At 31.6% G+C, this 14,793-nt stretch overlaps 1 protein-coding gene across 1 annotated transcript; it reads left to right on the top strand.

Annotated features, from left to right (window-relative positions):
- Positions 1-12,819: 12,819 nt before the first annotated feature.
- On the top strand, positions 12,820-14,456 carry LOC136086365 (general transcription factor II-I repeat domain-containing protein 2-like). Its single transcript, XM_065808661.1, has 2 exons — positions 12,820-13,210; positions 13,348-14,456. The coding sequence occupies exons 1-2, from the start codon at positions 12,820-12,822 to the stop codon at positions 14,454-14,456; spliced, it is 1,500 nt and encodes a 499-aa protein (XP_065664733.1).
- Positions 14,457-14,793: the final 337 nt, after the last annotated feature.

Genomic DNA, 14,793 nt, shown 5'->3' with positions numbered 1-14,793 from the left:
TATTTTTTTTTATTTTTTTATAAAACATTATATTTTGCCGCTCAATAAGTATAACAGTTTCCACAAATTTACAATTAAATTAATGGCCGGAGCAAGAAGAAGACATTGATTTGCCTTATCGCCGAGCACCGTTTTACAATTTATAATTTTAACAAAGTTGTTTTAAGAATATATAGTATAAAAGAAAAATTAAATAAATGTTTACAAAAAATATATAAAAAATCAAGTAAGATATCGTTTAATACGTAATATCATAAATAGATTGGGTAAAAAAAAAAAGTGAATATATAATAACTTTATATATATATATACACACAAAAAATAAAAAGCGAGAGATTGTGATTTTTGATAATGGTTATTGTCAAAAATTTTTAACCTTTTTTAATGATTACAAGGAAAAATTACCTTGTTTTTCAGTTTTTAAATTAAATATCTGATACATTTTAAGAAGAAAGACTTATAATAGTATATATCAAAATCTGTGTTTAATAAAAACTGTGTTAATAAAATCTGTGTTTAATAAAAACTGTGTTAATAAAATCTGTGTTTAATAAAACTGTTTTGAATTAGTTTTGAACTGATGTAGAGACTTTTTTTTCCGAAAACAATGTTTGGGAATCTTTTCCACAAAAGTGGTCCTGATTTTGAATTGAATAAGAATTTTGTTTAGAATGAGAATTGGTATTACAAAGTTGTTTGCGGAAAATCTTGTAGCATATTTATGGTGTAGTTCTTTAAAATAAGTTTCAAATATTTTGGGGGACAGTCCATATTTTGTTTTATACATGAACAGTAGAACAAGATGGATATTAGGTTGAAAATATTCAGGGCACCAATTATACGTAAAAGAGGTTCACATGGAATCGCTCTACCAGCTCCAAATATGATTCTAACAGCATGTTTTTACTTGCAATAAAGTTTTTTTAGCTTGGTGTAATTAGTACTTGCCCACATGATGTTGCCGTAAGTTAAGTAACTATGTATAAGGGAAAAATATAAACTTTTAAAGGACTTAAAATTTAAGAGTGGCTTAATTCTATAGATCATGCCAATGTTTTTTGAGATTTTTTTTTCTATAGAATTTATATGAACTTTCCAGACTTGTATCATTGAAGTGACAGAAAGAGGCCATTTGGTCAATATAAAAATATTTATTTGTAATGGTATTAAGGTCACTGTTATTACTATATCTTATATCAGACTATTATGACTATATCTTATATCAGACTATTAGATTTTTTTTTCTATAGAATTTATATGAACTTTCCAGACTTGTATCATTGAAGTGACAGAAAGAGGCCATTTGGTCAATATAAAAATATTGAATCAGAAAAAAAGTTTTTTGCATTTATTAAGTTTATTATATAAACAATTAATTCAACTAAATAAACCTATTTATTTTTTGAATTTTAGTAAAAAAGAGGAAAAGAGACTGGTGAAACTGGCCTGAATAAAATGTAATATCCTAACAAGAGACAACGTTTTGCAAATATTACCACAAAATCTTTTAATTCTATATTAAAATTTTATGGGGATAATGCAATTTTGGAATTTAAATTATTTAAGTTTCAAAAAACTTAAAAATTATAAGTACATTTTTAGGATACAACTACTGATACAAAACAAACTTAGCTTTCTTTCTTGCTTATTACATAATAGCATTTTACAATATTAATATTACTATATAAAAAGTGCCCAAATGAGTCACAGAAATTCATATTTGAAGTAAGGTCTTCTGATATTATCAGAAAACTTGAGGTACCAGAAAAGCCAAAAAGATAACAAAAGTATTATGACATTAAAATAAAAGTTTTCAAAAATATTGACAGTGTTAGGTATTAATGCATCAATTTAAATAAACATAATTATAAGGATTATTTTATTAGAGCATTTCTACGTTTTTGAATGTCATTCTTATTTCCATGATATTGCTTTTTTTTCATATTGAGTTCTTCATTTACTTAATCAATAAAAAATATTTTCTTTGTAGATTGAGTTCTTCATTTACTTTATCAATAAAAAATATTTTCTTTGTAGATTGAGTTCTTCATTTACTTTAACAATAAAAAATATTTTCTTTGATACTTTTCGATTATTATTGCTTCTATTCTTTGATAAGTTAAGTATTTATAAAAAGAATTGAGTCACTATTTGATTTTTCTTACAAAACCTCTCGTTGATGCTTTGGAACCATTTTTCTCGTTATAATTTTACATTTAATCGTTTACCTAAAGATCATTTTGTTAAAAGGCAATGTTTTGAGTAAAGTAAGACACAATGTCTATAAAATATTTTGCTTTTATTTGTAAAGCGATATTGCAAACAAATTTCTAAACAACATTCCACTGTCACACCAGTGCTGTTAATATGGAGTGTTGTCCCCTATAACATGGACGTGCAGATAAGCTTCTAAAACCTTTTTAATGGCTGAGTTGGTAAAATCTTGTGATCCGTGAACATATCTAGTTCATTAAATATAAGCAGACAAAATTTCTTTTGAAGGACCTTTAATTATTTGGCAGTTCAAAGAAAAATATCCTTCTCTATTTTGATACAGTTCTGCATTTTCTCCCTCAGGATTTGTTATAGGATATTTCAAGTTCGCTTCTTGCATTTGGAAAAGATTTTTGCTTTTTCAAGTTGGCTTTTCAAGTCGAAGTCTAACCTGAAAATTCAAGCCAGCCGGTTTTCAAGTTAGACTCGAGTTTTCAAGTTAGACTTCGACTTCAAGTTCGCTCTTTGCATTTGTTTAAGTCAAATTTTCGACCTGAAGTATGACTTCAAATTTCAAGTTCACTTCTTGCATTCCACCCACCAGGCGGATTTCCACAAGACGAAAGCATACGCGCCAATCGAGTTTTTTCCGTCGATAAGCATGCGTAGATAAAACATTTCTATCGAAATCAACAGAAATGTTTTATCTGCGCATGCTTATCAACAAAAAAATTTGGTTTGCGCGAATATTTTCGTCTTGTGGAAATCCGCCTTTATAATTCGAAAAGCGCTATCGCCTGGTCAACAACGTTACTCTACGCTTGAAAGAAAACGTATATCTATAGTATACGATTGGTAATCACAATGCTATTTTAATGACTTTTAACAACCCAAATGTTGTCCAAAAAATATATATACATGATTATCACAGTTGACACCCTGTAGACCCTTGTGACGACAATGGGTTAGAAAAATGTTAGTTTTACGGCTGAATACGCATGCCCTAAAGCTATCACTACTAGATATTCAAAGAGAAATCAAAGTCAATCCTCTTCTATGAATACTTACAGAGTTAGTTACTTCGAATATCTGGCATAAACTATTACATCCAAATTGTTCTCCGAAAATAAAAAGATTTCAAAAAGAATCACTTGCTAACTGCAATATTCGCCAAAAACTTAGCGTAAATCAAACTTCAAACATCATCCTAAAAGCAAATTAAGTTGTAATTCCGCGTTAATTGGAAATTACGGTCATACAATTCTTGTATAATAGTCACATGGGACTCGGGAAAACCATATCACTACTTAGGTAGAAAGTTTACTTTCCTGGTCTAGGTACTAAAGTAGAGCAATGAATCAAACAACGTGCGATTTGTCAAGCGCTTGGTAAACAAAATACACCAGCCGAACTATTATTTACACAAACGCCAGGGGAAAATTTAAGACACCGTTAATATAAATTACCATGGTCCTTTATCAAACGGATTATATTTGGTAATCCTCGTCGACCAAACAACAAAATTTCCGGTTTTCAATATTTCAAATAATATATCTGCTGACCTCTTTTTTAATTTTCTACAGAAAACGATTGTAGTATATGAAATACTGAAAACAATTGACAACGATAATGGACCACCTTTTAATTAATTCAAGATAATGAAGTTTTTTATCAAACTGAATATTCAACACAAACGAATCACACCGCTTTGGCCGCAAGCAAATTCACAAGCCGAATATTTTATGAAACCACTGATTAAAATAATACGAGCAGCACACATTAAACAAAGAGACTGTAAAAAAGAATTTATACAACTTTCTGCTCTCTTACCGTACCATTACCAATTACACAAACCGAATACCACCATCTACACTCATGTTCAATCGTCTCACAGGTTTTAAAATGCCTTTATTTCAGACAAAGATTGATGCAAAAATACCAATGATCAACCCAAAAAGAGACAAGAAAATGCTAAGTTATACAGAAAAAAAATACTATAATCTAAAACACCACGCAAATAATCCTAATTTACAGTACGGATAAAAAAAAAAGATATAACAAAATTATGGCACCGTTTGATTTCAAACCCTACAAAATTACGGCAAAAAACGGTACAATGATTATTTCCAAATTTCCCGTCGATAACTAGAAAAAAACTCGGAATACTTCACTCATGAAGAAAGAGCAAATGGATCTACAATTTAATCTCACACCAGTTAAAGAAGAGGAAGACGAGGAATACTCCAAAAACGTATTTTTTCGTCAGAAAAAGAAATAACAACTACTATGGCAACACAACTAAGAAGCTATTATTAAGAAACGAATCCGAAGACATACCCAAACAGATAACACAAAAGTAAAATATTTCGTTTACAGAAGAAGGGGAAGATGTGAAAATGTGTACCGGTTTTAATTTTGTGAAGCCATTATTTAAAAAAATATATAAAAGAGGAGGTATCTATGACCATAACAAAGGCTGTAGTTAAGCAATAACTTGCCAAAAAAAATTCAATGCTGAATCTGACACTATAAGTCTATTTTTAAATGCACTCGCTGCTCTTAATTTCACTCTAGTCCTCGGCTTATACCTGATACTGAATGGGTATGTCTTTAAAGCTGGTTCTACAATCGAGTACAGTAATAAGCTATTACAAGTTAAAGCAATAAAGTAAAGAAAAGTAGAGACATGGAAAACAGTAAAACAGGTACAACAACTGGCAAAACAACAGTTTGAGCTATTACTTGTGCAAAACGACTACAGGTGGCACAACAGGCGGAACTACAACAGGCGGAACAACAGGGGGAACGTCTAATAATGGAAAAACTGTTAGAACAATAGCGTCTGATACGTCATGTAGCATAAAGAAAAAATAGAACACAGCAAAACACCGTGTTGACAGCTAGAGGTGTTGCCATTGCAAGTATATATGCTCTGAAATATGGTATGTTTTAAAGAGATGCACCTCTACACATTAGATGACTTATCAAACTCACACAGTTTATTAGGAAAATATTATAACTAGCGTCATATGCACTCAGGTGGTGTTAATTGAGTCCTCAAGGTAATCTAAAACTGTATTATGCAGGATAGTGTAAAAAGCCGCTCCACCATCACCAGGAGTTTCTCTCCTTTTAAAAAAATGTCCTTAGTTATTGAGTTTCGCTTCAACGTATCAACAGAAAACTTCAACGTATCAACAGAAAACTTCAACGTATCAACAGAAAACTTCAACGTATCAACAGAAAACCTCAACGTATCAACAGAAAACTTCAACGTATCAACAGAAAACTTCAACATATCAACAGAAAACTTCAACATATCAACAGAAAACTTCAAAGTTTTTTATTTTCACAATTCGTTTTATGTTCTTCTATTTGCTTTTTTTTTCTCACTACGTTATATTTTTGCTTTTTTAACTATTCGAGGAGGGTCTGCTGCATTTCTTTGGGTTTATTGGATGAAGCTAGCCTTGCTAGACGTGCTTGTTTATCTTTTGCCCTTGGATGAAGTTCCATTATTAATAATCATCGTAACTGATCTGACAGTTTTTAATTGGTAGCTCAACGCTTGTGTTTATTTCAACTATATATGCTTTGCTTGCTCATTGCCCATTGATATAAATAAATTATTAGACGAGTTATATCAACGTGTTGAACCGTGTTCAAAGGTATGCTCAACGGAAAGAGACTTGAACAGAGTTGGTGGTATACTTTACCCGCAATAATGCTGAGCGTTTGCTAAATGTTTGATTATTATCCAAGTCATTCTAAAGTGCATAATGATCTCCTACTAGTAAGACTTCAGCTTAAGCACCATTGGAATCACCATCTTAATTAAATAAACTTTCAAGTATTATATGCAAGTTATTTTTTACATACATGCAAATGACCGCGAATATGATGCCTTTAATAAACTATGAAAAGGTTTCCAGTACAGATGGGATCAGATTTCTTCTATCTGAGCATGATCAATTTTATTTCTATTTTCTAATATCTTAATAAAATATATCTTTTTTTTTTATGAGGAGAATGACAACCACGCTAAGCTGGACTCGGACCATCCTCTGATTGGTGGTAAAATGCTACGTTGGATCCACAAGCAGTAAATAATAATCCGTCCGCTCGTTTCGTTTTAGTTAGCAGCAATCTCTGCACATCTAACCCTGGCTCCGTGATACAGTTGTTAACACTCAAGACTCTACGCCTATCACCACTTTAGAAATTTTCTCAATAACTTTATGATTCCAAACAGTTCCACTTAGGCTTTTAATTATATAAAAAAGTTTGACTTACAAATATGAGATGATTTTAAGAATGTCTTATTTTACTCCATTGTTGGGAAAATCAGAAACACGATAGGTTTGAGTTGGTGGTCTATCAGGCGAAATACTAGATCTTTATACCCCCGAGCCGGTTTTCCTAATGTACAAAGATGATCGTCAATCAGATGTGTCATAGCTAAATTGAATTAGGCCTTATCGCTAAATTAATTAGTCCTCGTTCAACATGAACAACATAAGTTTACCTCCAAACCCACCCCGCACCAATCACGACTATGCAAACGCATGACAAACACCCGATGTGGTAAGAATACATGATAATAAAAGGACGTTTCTGAATAAACTTTACTGTTACAAAAAGTTATTTCATATTAAAGCTGGTTCTTCAATAGCGCTGGAACAATACAAAATGATTGAAAAGTTGTCCGTCTTTATTTTGAGGGCATTCTATTAGTAGTTTTGCATCCATAAATAAAAAACATTCCCGATTTTTTAAGTTTCTTATAGAGCACGACTGTTTGTGGGAGCAGTATAGGCCTCATCTAGGATGCCTCAAAAAGCACATTAAAAGTTGTGAAACACCTACAAAAGGGTAGGTGTCCATGTGCTTAGAAAATGATCCATTATTTTAAAAACATTAATTTATTAAAACCATAACGGCTGTTAAAAGTGGATTTTTCCGAGCCAAGAATGTCTTCTCTTTCTCCAAATAGATGTCTTCATGCGAGTTGACGCTTCTCAACATGCATAAGTTAAATGTTATATCAAAGAAGATCAACGTAAGCTTTCAACGAACATATTTCAGAATTTTATCAAACATGCACCGAAAGTTAACCACAATGCAACTCATAAGATTTATATAAAATATCTACAGAAAAAAAATTACAGTTATATTAATTAGTGCTTAACAAATGATGGTTAAAGACCATCAAACAGTTCTATACAATTACAGCTACGCAAAAGTTTGTTGTAGTAGACAAGCAGATGCTCCTGAGAATAGCTTGAAGAGATAAATAAAGTGTTCCAAAATCAGGCGAAAGTTGTAACAAGCGTATATAAATCAAAGCGTATATAATATTTTGTTAAGGTAACAAAAGATGTTATGTCACATCTGTGGTTTGCTTTAGGTAAATATATTTATTAAAAAACCAATTAGCGCTACTGGATGATGTTTTTACGAATTCAAAGACACTTGGTTGTAATACCACAGTTGGTGGAAGATGCTAAAGCCAACTTTTAAATCTTAATATAGAACCGATTAATTAGAATTCCTGTTTTGACCGACTACTACGTGTGAATAATTTAGAGCCGACTTCTGCAGCATTGACTGTTAATTAAGACAAAGGATAGGACTGATTCCTGCCCAACTCATCATTTAAAGAGACTTTATTTACAGCTGACCAATCAATTATACACTTAAATTAAAAACTCAATATTTTTTTGCAACTTGTAAACCCTTTATTGTCCACTAGACAAAAGTCATTTTATACAATTTAAGTTAGGGATACCATGACTTTGAACCAAAGAAAATCAAATATCTTCTTTGCATTTGACTGTTTTTGTTGTTGTTATGTATGTTTATGTTGTTGTATACTATTATTCTTTTTAAAAATAAAATAAATCAAATAACACAAATCGAACGCATTGCAACGTATTTTTATAATGCACGTCCAATAGCAGTGGCGTTTTAAAGATTAAATTCATAAAACTAAAGTCATAACAACAAATTTTATTTGAAACATTTCTCAGCAAAAAAAGAATGGTTTTTGAAAAAGTTGAAGGTGATTATCGAAATGCTATTGTGTACCGATCTGATGATTATGCCTTATCAAGAACAAAGCAAAAGCCAATGGACAAATTTACTTGAAATGTAAGCATCATAGTGTCTGTAATGGTAGTGGAAAAACAGACCCTATCAGCGACCTGTTAAGTACCATCACAACTCATTCATGTGGTTTTTCTGCCCATCACTACAAGTTCCTAACAGCCCAACGGAAGAGGGGTGAAGCTGCCCCAACTTCCCAACGGCATCTCAAGCAAATCTACCAAGATGTTATTTTAAACTCGTCACTTCATGTGCAACAGTCTCTTACACATGCAAACGTTTTTCAGGTACATTAACCACTTTTATGACTTATATACATACAAATATATATATACATATATATATACATATATATATATATATATATATATATATATATATATATATATATATATATATATATATATATATATATATATATATATATATATATATATATATATATATATATATATATATATATATATATTTGTATATATATAAGAAAAAGTAGTACAATGCTTATACATACAAATTTTGTTAATACAAAATTTGTATGGACAATGCTTATACATACAAATTATGTTAATAACTTTGAGCGAAAGTTTAGATTTTAGGAATAAAACGAATTTTTTTAATTTTTCCATTAGATGCTTCAAGGAGCACGACAAAGCCAGTATGATGTCAACCCAATTGATCCAGAGTAGGTAATCCTGAAGCTATCAAAAGTCAGCCCATTTCAAGACTACTTTAAAGGATCCATTTAGTTTGAGGAGCAGGTTGGCCTTTTTTTTGCATCGTCTTTACTCTTGACTTTTTTTCAATGTAAGAAAGTTTAAACAATGAATTATTTAAAAATATTTTTCGGACTCATTATACTATTTTTATGGTATGACAAATATTGTTTGAAAAATTGAAACTTTAAAATTAAATAGACATTTCAACATATTTGTAATGAAACTTTAAAACATATATGAAAAAAATATTTCTACCTAATGAGACAACACTTATTTTTATATTTTCTTATTTTCAGCGGCAGAAACCATTTTTATTGATCAAAGTGGAGCTAACATCTTTTTATGGTGGACAATCCTCAACCTTTTAACAGAAGTCCAAGGGGTAACTTTGCCAATTTTTCATATTCTTATGTCTTGCAAAAAGCAAAGGTTGTATGTTGCTTCACTTGAAAAGTAAAAGGAACTTGTACCTCGATTTTGTACCTAAAATTGGAATGTCTGATTTTGAACAAGCAATTGGAAATGCATTATCATTTTGTTTTCCTAAAATTAGATTAATTGGCTGCTGGTTCCATTTTGGATAAGTTGTCTTGAAAAAGAATAAGGCTGTAGGTTTGCAGACTGAGTTCATTCATGATGTGGTTGTCAAAAAATTGGGAATATTCTTTTTTGCTCTTTGCATACTACCCTCAAATTTTATTCAAAGTGAGTTGAAAAAACTGAAACTGAAAGCTGAAAGGTTCCCCAGATAGGAGACAAAAGCAATAATGACACAATTTATTAATTATTTTTAAAGATATTAGATTTAATTAAAGAGTCCTGACTTGTTTTTAGTTTTTGGTCTTAAGCACAGAACCAGCAATATCTCAGAATCACTTCATTCAAAAATGAGCAAAAATATGACAGCTTATGCAGATTTTTGGAGGTTTCTTGATGAGCTTATCCAGTAAATAGTTTTGCCAACTGAACTTGAGGTTAGACAACTCCAAAATGGAGAAAACCCTCGTAGAGCAGAAAGGAGGGATAGATAAAAAGTTGCAGAGAAGCAGGCCCTCTATAAAAGTAGATTAAGCTCTGGTGAATGGACTTCAAAAAAATTTCTTGAGTCATCAGCATATTTGTTTTCCAATTTAAAAATACCCACAGATGAGGTATTAATCGGAAAGTCAACGAGTTTGTTCTAAATGAGCTTTCCACTCTTGAGCCCCTAGGTTTCCACCCTTGAGCCCCTAGCACAAATTTTAACTCAAGAACCACCAATTAATAGTCTTTGTAAAGTTTGTTGTTTGTAAAGACTTGAAGCTTTTGTTTTACCATGCAGGCATTTTGCATTTTTTTGCATAAGTTAAGTTTTTTTGCATAAGTTAAGTTTTTTTGCATAAGTTAAGTTTTGCATTGTGCTCACAATGCAAAGAGATTCTTTCTATGACACAGATAAAAGGTGTTCAATCTCTCTAACTGAAATAATTGACTTTATTGATAATTTTTATTAAGAATTTTTCCCCAATCAAAAAATGCTCATCACAAAATCCTTATCTTTTTTAAACATTGTAACATACTACTTGTACGTACTACTACTTGTACGTAGTAACTCATTATTACTGAAAATAAATAATTTATTTGCAATTCTGTTGTCTTTTTTCATACAAAAAAATATTACTCTTGTTTATATATATTTTTTTCTGTTGGTTCTTAATTAACTAATTGATTTTTTAATAGTCGGTTGTAAATCGATTTTTCATTAGTTGGTTCTAAATGGATATTTTATTAGTCGTTTGTAACTAAAATTTTAAATAATCTATCCTGAACAAATTTGGCTCTAAGAAGGTTGGTGTACCATTTATTCTGTCATAATTGTCGAACGCAGATATTAGTTGGTCCTAACATATGACAGGCTACAGTCGCAACCCTGCGCATAATTAAACTCTCCGGTTAAAAAAAACTGAAAATAGCCTGTATGACATGTATCTTTCATTCGATAAAAGAATGCGGAGTGGTATCTCGTAGGTGTGTCAAAAGTGGTTTACCAAAGTCAACAATTCGTAGAATCCAGATTATAATTACTCAAACAAATTGATCATTAAATCAATTCTAACAGTTTTAACTTATTACCGCAACCTGAAGCTGTATCAATCGTTTGAGGTGATAGCCAAAATCTGAAAAGCTTTAAAATTCTATCAAGAGGACTAGTGAAACATCTAACTGAAAGCAGAATTAAAGATAAAAGTTACTTTAGACTTCGATAAAAAAGAACATCTTTAAATTTATAAGCAATTTAGTCTTTGAAAAGAAGACGAAAAACTTTTGAAAACACATACGTGCTGACCTCGTTCGTGGCAGTGAAAATGACAGATTACGGATGCTATTTGCAGACCCAGCGTATCTGTCACATAAAAATTCGATGATGACCTATTGGTTATAGACAGCACTAAAACAAAGCTAAAGTTGAATAGGCCTATTTGCATAGAAAAAGCAGTTCTTAACAAATTTTAGCATTTAATGCCTGGAATAATCAGATTAAGACCAAGTACGTTAAAGTCTCAATTGATTTATACAAACAAATTCGTTCGCTTGAAAACAAAGATGTATTCAATCCTTGAAGCTAAGAAAAATATCGAGAAACCTAAAGATGTTAGCAAAGCTGTTATGATGAAAGACCTTTAGCATGAGTTATACAAACAGTGTCTAAAGTATCGAAAAGAGATTAAAAATGCACAGTTTATAATTATTAGCCATACCTACCAAAAAGGTGGAAAAAAAAAATTAAAACCTCTTTCAGTCCTTTCAACATTAAAAAATGAATTGAGCTGGGTGGTATAATCAACGAAGCCTACGACGTACAATTAATCAATGTAATATCAATAAATGATTACTCAACGACGCATTATCTTATTAGAAGGGAGCTCGGTTCCATCCAGAACAATGAACAGCTTTTCAAGAACAAAACGTCTACTAGGGAACAGGTCCGTCTACTAAACGATAAAGAGCACAGAATTAACAGCATGCACAGTAATAAACCAAATTGGATTAGTAGCGCGCTTATACTCATCTTCCAACTTACCTAGTGTGTTCAAATAACGCAAAAGAGCGTTAGAAGATTCAATGCGTTTATTGATTATGGCTCTTTCAGCGGATTGTGACGGAATGTCTAAACCTCATACCTACTAATTGAGACATTAACATCTCTTAGGTTTACTACGCGCCAAAAAATCTCTCCGCTAACAAATAAAACACTCAACAATTCTTTCTTTGCAATAGTTTGCAACCGCACCTCGCTGCACCTGCACAACAATGGTGTCCGGCTTGGCTAAAGTTTGGATTAAAATAGTGCTAACGCAAAAGATTTTGGGATATCTAGTTCAGCCAAATAGTAAACATAATTAATAAAGTTAAATAAAAATAAACATGTACTTAAAGGTATATACTTTTCTTAAAAAACAGCTAAACCGTTTTCAATTTTTTTATTATTCACTTTTATACTGTTTAGATAAACTTTAGAATACCTGACAATATCTACTGAATTTCGCTTATAACATATACAAAAACATATTAACAAAATGAATAAATAAAAACACCGTACGGATTTTCTTTGTGACAGTAGAAATCAATTGACTGTAAGTTTTTGTATTATAATGTATATCATGGTTTTCTATTTATGTCTAATTTTTCAACTAGTGTCAAAATGTCAGTTCTCCCTAAAATAGAAAGAACAGTGCAAGAGGAAAATCGGTCTTTTAATGAAAAATGGGAGGAAGATTAATTCATGATTCCAACCAAGGATAAAATGCTTTGCTTGTTGTGTGACCTCACAATTGCTACTTTGAAGAATGCTACTGCAAAGAGACATTATGAAAACATTCATAAGGATCATAAATATGCAAAATTAGAGGGAGAAGCTCGAAAAAATGCATTAGCAAAACTGAAGTCTCAAAAGAGCAAACAACAGCAGACATTTTCAATTGTTCAAGAACATGGAAATAGAGCAACAGAAGCAACATTTAAAATTGCTCTCATTCTTGGCAAATCAGGAAAACCAAATAGTGATATTGAAACCTTGAAGGCTTGCCTCATTAAAGCAGTGTCGTATATGGATCCAGATAAATTGGATAAGTATAAGCAGCTTCCGCTTTCTCGGCGAACAATTACGGACCGTCAACATGAGCTTGCTACAAATAGTTTTGAAAAATTAATCTCAATATCTCAAATGGAGGACGGATATTATTCAATTGCTTAAGATGAGTCCACTGGTGTAACTGATTTAGTTATAACCCGAATAAACTTAAATAACTTCTGTTATTTATTCGGACTGCAGACTTCAAAAGTAATGAAGAGTTATTTGCTTTAGCAACACTAAAAGGAAAAACACGAGGCTGTGATATACTTGCTGCTTTCAAAGAAAAAATTTGTCAGACTCAACTTCAGTTGAAAAATTTAGTCAGCATTTGTTCTGATGGAGCTCCTTTTATGCGTGGAAAAAATAAAAGGTTTATTGCTTTCCTGAAAAAAGAATTGCCTGATCCAGATTGTCTGATAACATTTCATTGTATTCTCCATCAGCAAAGTCTTTGTGCAAAAGCTGCTACTTTGGATGACACATTAAAAAAAGTTATAGGGATTGTAAATTATATACGGGCAAATTCTTTGCGCCATCGACAGTTTCGAAACCTTCTGCAATCTGATGAAGAAACATATTTTGTGGATCTTCCTTACTATTCCAAAGTTCGTTGGCTGTCACAAGGGTTAGTATTGCAAAAATTGCTTGAGCTTCGAAAACAAATTAAGGAGTTTTTTACAAGTCAAAAGGAGATCTGTGAGCTTTCTAATCCAGAATTTTGTAGAGATGCTGCATTCCTCTGCGATCTAATGACAAAGCATAACATGCTGAATATTTCATTGCAAGGTAAAACTAAGTCAATCTATGAAATGTGGCAACAGAATCAGGCATTCAAGAAAAAACTTGTTTTTCTCAAAGATGTTATCACTAAGTCAAATTTATCAGCAGAACATTTCCCAGAGCTTACAAAAATTATTCTTGAACAAAAAAGTGAGAAAAGGTTGGAAAATAATGATATATCAAGATATGAAACAGTCCTGGATTCTTTGATTGCAGAATTTAATGACAGGTTTAAAGACTTTGAAGAACATAATGAAACACTGAAACTAGCTTTTCAGCCACATATTGTTGAAATTTCAACAGCTCCAGAATATTCACAGATGGAATTGATTGAGCTTTCTGAGGACAGTATCCTAAAATCTCTCTTTGACAACAAGAAGGATCCATTGGAAATTTGGAAAACTGCAGTTGAGTATCCAAAACTCCGTCAAATTGCTAGGCGTCTTCTGAGCTGCTTTGGTACAACCTACTGCTGTGAATCTACGTTTTCACACATGATATTTATCAAATTTTGTTTAAGGTCATAGTTGACCGATGAGCATCTGGAAGACCAACTGAAGCTTAAAACTACGAAGATAGAGCCAAATATTCAAGTTCTGGTTCAAAAGAAACAGAATCAGAAAAGTCATTGATAACTTTTGTGATACATGATAGATTAAGAAATATTGAGATACATGCGTTAAGAAATATTGTGATACAAGATGCTTTAAGAAATATAACATTATTACGAGTACTATACACCAAATCTCCATATTTATTATTGCGGCCCCCAAACATTTTTTTAAGGCTCATGCGGTCCCCAAGCTCAGAAAGGTTCCCCACCCCTGGTATATGGTATTACAACATATAGTCTATAACATAACT

This window comes from Hydra vulgaris, chromosome 10, assembly GCF_038396675.1.
Source record: "Hydra vulgaris chromosome 10, alternate assembly HydraT2T_AEP".
NCBI lineage: Eukaryota > Metazoa > Cnidaria > Hydrozoa > Anthoathecata > Hydridae > Hydra > Hydra vulgaris.
This window is presented reverse-complemented; position numbering and strand designations above follow the sequence as displayed.

What these genes read in the sequence shown, in the direction of transcription:
- LOC136086365 (XM_065808661.1), top strand. Translation starts at nt 12,820, where the DNA reads ATGCTTTGCTTGTTGTGTGACCTCACAATTGCTACTTTGAAGAATGCT. An exon ending in ACATGAGCTTGCTACAAATA is followed by an intron (nt 13,211 to 13,347) that starts GTTTTGAAAAAT and finishes TTCGGACTGCAG; the next exon opens with ACTTCAAAAGTAATGAAGAG.